This window comes from Ostrinia furnacalis, unplaced genomic scaffold (assembly GCF_004193835.3).
Source record: "Ostrinia furnacalis isolate ACB-3 unplaced genomic scaffold, ASM419383v2 OfSCF3052, whole genome shotgun sequence".
NCBI lineage: Eukaryota > Metazoa > Arthropoda > Insecta > Lepidoptera > Crambidae > Ostrinia > Ostrinia furnacalis.
The window spans coordinates 55,752-66,839 of record NW_021133291.1 but is presented as its reverse complement, the minus strand read 5'-3'; the positions used below and the strand labels follow the sequence as shown (position 1 = coordinate 66,839).

The window sequence follows — 11,088 nt, the reverse complement described above, 5'->3', positions numbered from 1 at the left end:
AGGCGCGACCGATAAGGATGGGTAGCTTGGGGTCATTGGACGAAATTCTATCTGCTCGGTGACCAGACTTTACACAGGAATTGCAGCAATGGGCACGAGAGGTGGAAATAGTGGCGTTGAGCACATTTATTTGTTGATTCACTAGGACATACACTTTGCCACCGCGGTCTAACTTAAAGACAGCGCCATCTAGTTTCCAGAAAAAGAAACTGCTGTTAGATTAGTGTTGTGTTTAAAATCGAATTACAAATTAGAACGGAAAATAGAATGACAGGTCGCGAAAGGCGATACAGTGTTGATCTCTTTTCAAGTTGATAGGTCTGTTATGACCAGTTGGCTGAGTGTGAGTTTACATAGAACGTCCTCACTAGTGAGCGCGTTGTAAAAATATATGAACATTTTAGTTTTTGAAAGCTTCCGCTAGGGGCGCTGTACAATCCGTCATACATTAAATGTCTTTTTTTACGACGTTTGATGCAAAACTCACACTAAGCCCTCAGGTCAAAAAGTAACCTAAGATAGAGAAACACGGGTCTCAACGCGACATTTTTTATCTGACTTACACTTTTACTCAAGGGCTTACGTTTCGGATGCTTTACTATGCTGCTTGAATAAAAAATGTAGCGTTAAGACCAGTGTTTCTCGTAGTTCAAATGAAACGCGAAAGTTTAAAGTTAAACCAACAAACCTGTCAGGGTGGTGTCCTTTAGCAGCGTACGTGAGCCTCGCAGGCCGCGCCACCGCTCCCGCCAGCCATACGTCGCCTCGCGCCGCGTGAGCCACCAGCGCCGGCGCCCGCGGGCACATAGCGGGCGTAAGGGCGCAGCCCCCGCCTGTGCTGAGCGAGCGAGGGACTAAAGGCGGAGACTGGAGAAAAAAACATGAAGCTTTTTACTTCTCTACAGCACTGCTAGAGAAACAAGTACTAAGTTTGATCAAGAGATGGCGCTGTTTTGCTACACGTCGCATGCGTCGCGTGAGCGAGTGCGGGAGACTAGGGGCGGAGACTGGACACAATAAAGTTCTGAGTTTGATCAAGAGATGGCGCTATTCTGCTATGTCTGGTACGTCGAATGTGCTGAGCGAGCGGGGGTCTAATGGCGGAGACTGCAGGAGACTAAAGTTCTGCGTTTGATCAAGAGATGGCGCTATTCTGCTACGTTGCCTGTGCTGAGAGCGAGGGACTAGGGGCGGCGACTGGAGAGAAAAAGTTCTGAGTTTGATCAAGAGATGACGCTGTTTTGCTATACGTCGCATGCGCCGCGTGAGCCACCAGCGCCGGCGCCCGCGGGCACATGGCGGGCGGCGTGAGGGCGCAACCCCCGCCTGTGCTGAGCGAGCGAGGCACTAGGGGCGGAGACTGCGGGAGAATAAAGTTCCGAGTTTTATCAAGAGATAGGGGTGTCCACTTTTAAAAAACATCGATGTTTTTTTCGATTCGATATTTTAAAACTGTACATCGATTTCTTTCGATGTATTGGAAGAAAACATCGATGTTTTGTATAAATCGAGTACTTTTTTAAGATTTTTTATAATCCACTAATTTAAGCATTGTACCTATTATTAAAAAACAGTAAAAGCCATACATGAGAAAAATCTTCATTATACAGTGTGAGTCACGTTAAAGTGCACATATGAAAATAGGTGAAACTAGACCTATTTTTATCGACAAAAAAGAGGTCAAAATTTTTTTTTAATTATTTTTTTATTTTTTATAGAATTTTTTTTCTTCCAATTACTTCTCGTAAAGAAAACGTAATAACTTTTAAACTAAGAGGTATATCCTTATCAAATGAAAATAGTAATAATGCTAAATAATAAGCGATACTAAAAAAATACATAAAATACCTAGAAAATGCCAACAAATAATAAAAAAATATACTTTTTGAAAAAAATCTGCTTTAAAATTCGTGTTTTTTTGGTTATTTGATCTCCAAATAATGCCCCCATAACAAAAGATTTCGAAGTAAAGTAAGCATTTTAGTTAAAATTAAAATTGTCTCCACCTGTAGTGGAGAATAATGTGTGTGGTGGCAGGCCTTTGTTTAAACGATCATAGCAAATGTTGTGATAGGGATTGAGACATGCAATTTTTGGTTTTACAAAAGTAATACGATAGAGAATAATACAAAGTAATAAAAAATACCTGTTAAAGGGGCATTTTTTGGAGAAATTTATCAAATAACCAAAAAAACACGAATTTAAAAGCAGTTTTTTTTTTCAAAAAGTATAATTTTTTATTATTTGTTGGCATTTTCTGGGTATTTTAGGTTTTTTTTTAGTATCGCCTGTTATTTAGCATTATTACTGTTTTTATTTTATCAGGATATACCTCTTACTGTAAAAGTTATTACGTTTTCTTTACGAGAAGTAATTGTAAGAAAAAAAAATCTTTAAAAAATTAAAAAAAAATCTCAAAAATTTTTTGAGCTTTTTTTTTGTCGATAAAAATATGTCTAGTTTCACATATTTTCATATGTACACTTTAACGTGACGTGACTCACACTGTATATTAAAGTAAGAACAAAAAAAAACATCCGCATTTATTTTTATAAGTTTGTTATATCCTAAGTATTTCCAGTGTTCTTTTGGAAGACTTTGCAAAAACAACAGTTTATTTAAACGTTTGCCTTTCAGCCTATTTCTTTGTTGATTGACACAAACAAACTCGCCAACCGACACGCGTGACGCGACATTGACATAACAGAGCCCCGATCATAGAGAAAAGTAATCCCGATTACGGTAACTTTTATAACGTCTACAATCCAGACGCGTTTCTGATTCTGCGATACGATTGGTCAAAACAGCTGACGTACGCTGTTGAACGACCAATCGTATCGCAGAATCGAGAAGCGTGTCTGGATTGTTGACGTTAAAAGTTACCGTAATCGGGGCTCAGTTTTTTTTTATTGTCACTAGAGACACTACTCACTGCACTCGTACGCAGTGTTGCCAACATTTTTAAAATACAAGTTGGGTTGTCCGTATAAGTAAAATTTTAGTGTTCAGACTTGAGTTTTATGAAATTTTAATTGGTTATCATCGATTCGATGTTTTAACACTGAAAACTTAAAAACATCGATACATCGAGTATTTCGATAGCTTTTCAAAACATCGGATCCATTCGATGTATCGCATTGTAAACATCGATGTTTTCGATACATCGATGTATATCGAATATCCCTATCAAGAGATGGCGCTGTTTTGCTATACATCGCATGCGTCGCGTGAGCGAGTGCGGGAGACTAGGGGAAGCGACTGCGGGAGACAATTAAGTTTCGAGTTTGATTAAGAGATGGCGCTGTTTTGCTATACGTCGCATGCGCCGCGTGAGCCACCAGCGCCGGCGCCCGTGGGCACATGGCGGGCGTGAGGGCGCAGCCCCCGCCTGTGCTGAGCGAGCGAGGGACTAATGGCAGCGACTGGAGAGAAAAAAGTTCTGCGTTTGATCAAGAGATGGCGTTGTTATGCTATGTCGCCTGTGCTGAGAGCGAGGGACTAGGGGCGGCGACTGGAGAGAAAAAGTTCTGAGTTTGATCAAGAGATGGCGCTTTTTTGCTACACGTCGCATGCGCCGCGTGAGCCACCAGCGCCGGCGCCCACGGGCACATGGCGGGCGTAAGGGCGCAGCCCCCGCCTGTGCTGAGCGAGCGAGGGACTAGGGGCGGCGACTGGAGAAAAAAACAAGAAACTTTTCTGCTAGAGAAACAAGTACTAAGTTTGATCAAGAGATGGCGCTATTCTTATATTCTGCTATGCCTGCTACGTCGGCTGTGCTGAGCGAGCGAGGCACTAGGGGAGGCGACTGGAGACAAATAATAACTTTTTCACTTCTCTACAGCACTGCTAGAGAAATAATCAAGTTCCGAGTTTGATCAAGAGATGGCGCTGTTTTGCTATACGTCGCCGCGCGCTGCGTGAGCCACCAGCGCCGGCGCCCGCGGGCACATAGCGGGCGTAAGGGCGCAGCCCCCGCCTGTGCTGAGCGAGCGAGGGACTAATGGCGGAGACTGCGGGAGAATAAAGTTCTGAGTTTTATCAAGAGATGGCGCTGTTATGCTATGTCGCCTGTGCTGAGCGAGCGAGGCACTAAGGGCGGAGACTGGACAGAAAAACAAGAAGCTTTTCACTTCTCTACAGTACTGCTAGAAAAATAATCAAGTTCCGAGTTTGAGCAAGAGATGGCGTTGTTATGCTACGTCGCCTGTGCTTAGCGAGCGAGAGACTAGGGGAAGCGACTGCGGGAGACAATTGAGTTCCGAGTTTGATTAAGAGATGGCGCTATTCTAGTATGTCTGCTACGTCGAATGTGCCGAGTGAGCGGGGCACTAATGGCGGAGACTGGAGAGAAAAACAATAAATTTTCACTTCTCTACACTCTATAGTACTGCTAGAGAAACAATCAACGCCACTCTTGTAGCGGAGTTTTGGGCTGACACTGTATAAGGTTTGTTGTCGCCACGACAAAAAGAACAATCAAATTAAGAGTTTGATCAAGAGATGGCACTGTCTTTCCAGCAGAAGTTGTTTCTTCGCGCGACCAAGAGATGGCGCTGCTACATTTTACATCGCGGTATTGTTAATTACCTGATTAGGTCCCTCTTCAGCTACGAACAGCGACGAAGCGCACGGGAATAAAACCCGTCCGGTGGCTGCATGTAGTTCGTACGATGCGATTCCCCAAGCGGCCACTCTCTGTCGTTCCAGTAAGAGTTGTTCTTCCCGCGACCACTTGCCAGATGTCACGCCGAGGGCTACGTTTGACTCGATGAGCGGCTTCCATTCTAGTCTGGAAGAGAATGACAATGATAATTAAGTTATTGTTTTTTTTAACATAAAGTAATAAACTAAATAAAACCGTTTAAAAAAAGTTACGAAACTCTGTAATTGGATTAAGTTTCAATGTTCCTCAAGCCAACATGTAAAATATATAATAAGCTGTTGAGTTTCTAAGAAATAAAATAAAATTAATATAATCTGAGGATGGGACCTATCTAGTCAATAAAGATATTACCTGTGGAATCTGATGCAGAATGAGCACTTTGCAAACAAGTTCTTAAAAAAGTGCGTATTCTGCGTCACTCTCATGTGAAATCATATTAAGGGTTTTAAAGATGTTATTAGCAATATTATTATTTGTATCTTATATGAACTTATTGCACTTGAAAAAATTTTGTATTGTGTAGACTGAATAAAATGTCACCAAAAGGTCTGGTTTTACATTCATTATAATAATACATTGAGAGATTGCTTTATAGTGATAAGACCACCTAAATTATACTGTCCTTTGTATCTCTTGTTTTCTTGTTTTTGAGTGTACACCACAGTACAATAAAGTATGTTTATTATTATTATTGATTGCTAATTATCTATTTACTTAACACATTTATTGAAGTATCAAAGTGTTTGTTTTTCTAATTGGTTGACAAGTCATTTACAATACTTTATGAATCAGTAAATCTATATACAGGGTGTCCCAAAAACAATGGATAACCCTGTAACCATCGATAGGCCTCGCCATGGTCTCCCTAACGTCCAATTTTGACCTCAGTAAAAATATCACCGTTTTCAAGATTTTTAAGTTATTGTGCATTTTTAGAAAATTGCCACCTGTGATTACTTTTTCTCATGCCATTTCTACAAATGAGGATACTTTTCAATCTAGTTTTTTTGGATTACTAATGTTTGGCCAAAAAACGTTTCCCAAATTATCACATCGCAAACAACGTTTCGCAAATTTTCATTTGGCAAATTTTCGTTTGGCAAAACAACTTATTGCAAATTTTTAATTCGCAAATGTCGTGTTTGGCATATTATTGTTTACCAAATTATTGTTTGGCAAAGTATGTTTTGCCAAATGTTTCATTTGGCAAAAATATTTCACGATAAACAATTTACAAAATAATTTGATTGGTGCATAGAATGGAATACATATAAGCCTGTGGTTATTATTTTGTTTCGTGAGTAGTAAATATAAAAAAAATCTATATTAATTTTCATATTTCATTCTTTTTTTTCGAAATTTCCAAATGATTCATTATCAATAAAAGTGATTCTAGCGCTTGGCGGCCGCTACCGCGGCACGCTTCGCTCGCCTTCGCGCGTTAAAGGTCACTGTTCTAACCTAACCTAACCTACTATTCTGCAATACCAACTTTCTGCAACCATACTGTTTTCTGCAATCTCTTTGTTTTACATAAAATTCTTGTGAAAACCATGATCATGTGCCTATGCTTTGATTTGTGGGTAACGGTGGGTATGTGAAGTGTCAATTTGACCAAACAAATTATTTGGGATATAATATTTGGCAAAATAAAACATTTGCTATATAAACATTTGCCAAGTAAAATTTGGCCAAATGATAATTTGTTTGTATTTAATGCCACTATGCAGTCCTAGTTTAACTATTACGAGAAAAACTCATTTTTGCAGTTTTCATACTAGTTGCTATTCAAGTAGCCATAAGATAAAAATAATACAAAATACATAGGCTTGTGATACCTTTTTAGAATCTCAATTAACCAAGGAAGTTTTTAAGGTAATGGGCACGATGGTCTTCCTACATTATTTTTACACGATGGCTGATCAAAAGTGCAAGACAATGAATTAATTTTTCCTTCTCTTCTGCAATTTCTTAAAATTTTCATACTTTCAAACTAGTTTGTTGAACTTTAATCTTTTCTTTTGATAGCCCAACTATCCCTTGTGATAAGGAAAAAAACTAGATTGAAAAGTATCCTCATTTGTAGAAATGGTATGAGAAAAAGTAATCGCAGGTGACAATTTTCTAAAAATGCACAAAAACTTAAAAATCTTGAAAACGGTGATATTTTTACTGGGGTCAAAAATTGACGTTAGGGAGATCATGGCGAGGCCTATCGATGGTTACAGGGTTATCCATTGTTTTTGGGACACCCTGTATATAAAAGAAAGTCGTGTTAGTTACTTCGCTTATAACTCAAGAACGGCTGAACCGATTTAGCTGAAAATTGTCCGGGAGGTAGTTTAGAGCCAGGAGAAGGACATAGGATACTAATTTTTATCCCTTTCGAAATTAAAAAAAAGTCTGCTTATTTATTGCCATTAAGGCGGAACAAAGTTCGCCGGGTCAGCTAGTTAATTATATAAATAAGATAGACTTTGTTTAACTTTAATCAACAAGTAAATTTTATGATATGTATACGGAATAGTTATGTTAATATTCACACTTTTATTATCTAGTTATTTTACTCTTGACCTGGTTTACCAGACCCAGAGTATTAAACACATGGTCAATGAAAGATAAAAATATGCAATTTTATCCTGTCAGTATTAATATTTGGTTTAAATATTATTTCTTACAATAATTTTAAAAATCAAAAAAGGCATATCAAAGCCCAGTTTAGTACCAAATAAACATTTTTTTTCTTTCTTTCTTTAAGTTGCCACCAAGGCGGAGCGGAGAAATGTTTTGAATAACCAATCTTTCAAATGCAAAATTCAAATAAATTATTCAGTACATAGGCTCTTTCTAGGGCACTTATACACAGTCAGATTTCATTCTTCAGAATGATTTGTTGGTAGTTTAATTTATAATAATGCAAAAACCAAGTAAAACAATCTATTTTACATTATTGTTTGAATTGTTGCTAAATCAAGGCTGTAGACAACAAAATAGCCCATTGAATCGCATTATTTTCAATAGCACAAACACCTGCTTATCTAACCTTGCACTGATTGTTGGGAAGGTTTCGAGGGAGGTATGTGCGTAGAATTGATAAGAATTCAATCCACTTGGAATCTAATTGTGAACAGGAGCATGCAATAACCAAAAGTTTATGGTTTTTTATTAGATCCTGGCATTGTCATGATTATTGCTGAGCCAAGGGCCTTTTGGCAAAAGACACTATGTTATTTAATTTTAACTATGTTATCCTCGTAAGCCCGGATGTGCATCAGAAGGAACTAAAACTTTGTAGTCAGTAACGCCGAGACATTTTCGGAGGTGATTTCGAAGTATCGCCGGATGTGCCTTCAGAGGAACTAAAACTTTAGCGATAAATTTAAGTTCAAAAATTCGCGCCTATCGAAAAAAAAGAGTGATAGTCTATGGCTTAAAGTATTCAAAATCAGGTATCCAAACTTATTAATATAAAAAAAACAAAACGTCACTGTCAAATTATCATTTTCCTTTGACAAGGTGGTTCGTCCGAGAAGACGTGATGTGCGATTATTATTTTTTCTTCGCATTAACGTAGTTTAATTGCAAAACTGATCAGTATAATTTAAGTTAAAATACTGCTAAACAAGCAAAAAAAATATTTTTCCCAATTTAAAGTAGTTTTGTAAGATTTTTTTTCGTTTGAAAATAATAGTTCTTTGCAAGGAACATTCGGTCTTGATGGTGAAAGTTTTATTTTTGTATATTTTTTCTATTGAGATGGAATTGAGTATTGGACTTTTAAAATTATGATATGATTGAGAAAATTTATCATGAGAACGTTCTGATTTTTAGTTTAGTAAATAATATAATTAACATGAATTTTCACTTTACTTCTTATACATTCTAACCTATCATTAGTGTATGTTATAAAACCGATAGTACTTTTAAAAGTACTAATTATGAAACATTAAATAAAATAAATACTAGAGATGAAACGGATAGTTGTTTGGCCGGATACCGGATACCGGATATCCGGCGAGCTGCTAGGCCGGATAGCCGGATATCCGGCGGCCGGATAGTTGTCCCATTGTCATGTTGCATGTCGTAACGAGTTTAGCGCCGCACAGGTGCTTCGAACGCGATCAGTGAGTCTAGTAGACTAGACAAGTCACACTTTTCGAAAATCGAATTCGTTCGAATAGAATGTCAGATTTTGCCACTCGCCTAAGGGGCAGATCAATTCGGGCGATTTCGGTTGCCATCGTGAGTATGTGATTGAATAGCGAAAATTCAATTAGTTTACTTGCTGCGTAATCTGACTGAACTGCATTATACAAAGTGACTTTGAAATCGTTGGCATTCTTTTTAAAATAAGACTCTACTCATGATTCCCCAAATATGAGTCACATCAAATGAATTAAAATTTCAATATTTGAAATCTTGTACAGACGACAGCACATCAATCTTCATACTGTGGCATCTTATTTCAATGTATTAAGTGTTATTTTGCAACAAAATGTATAGGATGATGTGCTGTTGACTGTACAATAGTTTTAAACTCTTTTTAAGAGCACACTAATACAAATACATAGTTAAAATAACGACAAAAAATCTCATTGGATTTGTCTCATATTTGGGGAATGCACTATGTATCATGAGTAGTCTTATATTAAAAGGATGCCAACGATTTCAAAGTCACCCTGTATGTCATCAGACCATCAGTGAAAAAAAGATCGCCTATTTTATTTGGCAATATTTCGACATTAAAATATATTTACTATGTATTTATGTATTCGTCATTAGAGTGAATAGCCCAGAAAGGAAATTAGTTTTTTGAAAGGCCCTTATAAGGCTTTTTTGTAACCTTTTGGACTTTAGATAAAAACCGTCATTATTATAAGCCATTTTATTGATATTTAACTCAAATATTATTGTGTTTCATTTTATTATAGGAAATTTTCGTAGATTTTTAATATCCGGTATCCGGCCGGATAGTGAGCTACTATCCGGTATCCGGCCGAATAGTAAATTTAGGCCGGATATCCGGCCTACCGGATAGTTGCCGGATATCCGTTTCATCTCTAATAAAAACCGTTGTACCTTTTCAGTTACATTTATTAATATCATTATTGTATCTTTATGTAGTATTAATTTATTAAGAAGGTTACATTTATGTTTTACTTTAAAGTATAAAATACAATTTATTTACTTTTCCTTTTTAAAGTCTGTAATACCGAATGTTCTTTTAAGAGAAAACATTTTTTTATTATTTTTCACCTAAAATAAGCTCTATGCACTATTATATAGGGCCCCTGAAAATATGAATGCAAAAGAAAATCTCTAACATAGAAATTTTTTTACTCGAAGTGCTCGGCGTTTACTACTTCAAATTATTCGTTCTTCTGAAAGCACATCCGGCGATACTTAGAAGTCGACAAAATTTACTCTTCGGTCTTACGAGGTTATGGATGTTTTTTTCCAATTATGTATTTTTCTGGTATTGTGTGCCTTCCACTCATATTGCTACAAAACCTTTAGATTTTATTACTAAGTAGTTTTTAAAGTTATAGTTTAGTTCTTTAAGTTAATTCTAATTGAAAATATAAACAAAAACAAAACTAGTTGGAATTTGGCTGTATGTTTACAATTTTAATTAATGATAGAAAAAGTCAATACATGAGAGTTAAAAAAGAAATAATTTGAAAGAAATCTGACCCATTTGCATAAAGTTCATTAATTTTCTAGAGTTCAGTGTGTATTATGTTACTAATGCATGCGGTACATAGTTAGAAAGCTGTAAATGTTACATATAAGCCTAGAGTAATGTTCTTTACATAACAAAACATACCTGGCATTAGTGGCCTGCGCTGTATGTGTTATATCAGTGTACAACAATGTAATTTCCCATCCATTCTGAGGAGTTCTCAAGAAGTAGATCCTCGTCTTTCCATTTCCAAGTTTTCTGAACGAAATTGCCATTGGTACCATCGTAGCCAACGACGATAACTCCTTCCTCAAATCATGAACTGCTTGTCTCACTTCTGCCCAAGTATACCTTTTTGAGGGCGGGCGCACGTATTCGGCGGACGCCGCGCCATCTCCTGCTTCCCGCACCTCCATACTGACAATATCCATCAGTAAAACAACTAATAAACTTCTACAAATCCCCTAAACAAAGCTATTCTCATAATGATATAACAATTTTCGCCTAACAAAGAACACTAAGCAACTCCTTCCGCTTTATTACACTTAGCTAATAAATTTGACTAATTAGCGCGAGTATTTACAATTGGACAGCATTATATGTGATAATTAATTACAGAATTAGTATAAATTAAAACTAGAAGTAAGCCAACACATTCGATTTCGTTTTTGACTTTTCTTGCCAAATGGTCGCTCGGCAGATTCTCTTTTGCAGCTGTCCGCTGCCATCATTGCAATTAAAA

General features: G+C 37.2%; 1 protein-coding gene across 2 annotated transcripts; it reads right to left on the bottom strand.

Moving 5' to 3' along the window:
• Positions 1 to 3,455: 3,455 nt before the first annotated feature.
• On the bottom strand, positions 3,456 to 11,088 carry LOC114357139 (dipeptidyl peptidase 8-like). 2 transcript variants are annotated; one of them, XM_028310621.1, is made up of 3 exons: positions 10,491 to 11,088; positions 4,588 to 4,789; positions 3,456 to 3,671 (listed from the first exon to the last, which is right to left on the bottom strand). In XM_028310621.1, the coding sequence occupies exons 1-3, from the start codon at positions 10,775 to 10,777 to the stop codon at positions 3,471 to 3,473; spliced, it is 690 nt and encodes a 229-aa protein (XP_028166422.1). In that variant the 5' UTR covers positions 10,778 to 11,088; the 3' UTR covers positions 3,456 to 3,470. The 2 variants fall into 2 exon arrangements, with proteins under 2 accessions (XP_028166422.1, XP_028166423.1); XM_028310622.1 differs by lacking the exon at positions 3,456 to 3,671 and adding an exon at positions 3,897 to 4,010 and having other exon boundaries at positions 10,491 to 11,082.

Excerpts from the sequence above, each read along its gene's own strand:
- LOC114357139 (XM_028310621.1), bottom strand. The coding sequence starts at position 10,777 with ATGGATATTGTCAGTATGGAGGTGCGGGAAGCAGGAGATGGCGCGGCG. Across the intron at positions 4,790-10,490 it reads GCGCAGGCCACTAATGCCAG|ACTAGAATGGAAGCCGCTCA; the intron begins GTATGTTTTGTT and ends ATTCTCTTCCAG. Across the intron at positions 3,672-4,587 it reads CTGAAGAGGGACCTAATCAG|TCGCCGCCCCTAGTCCCTCG; the intron begins GTAATTAACAAT and ends TTTTTTCTCCAG.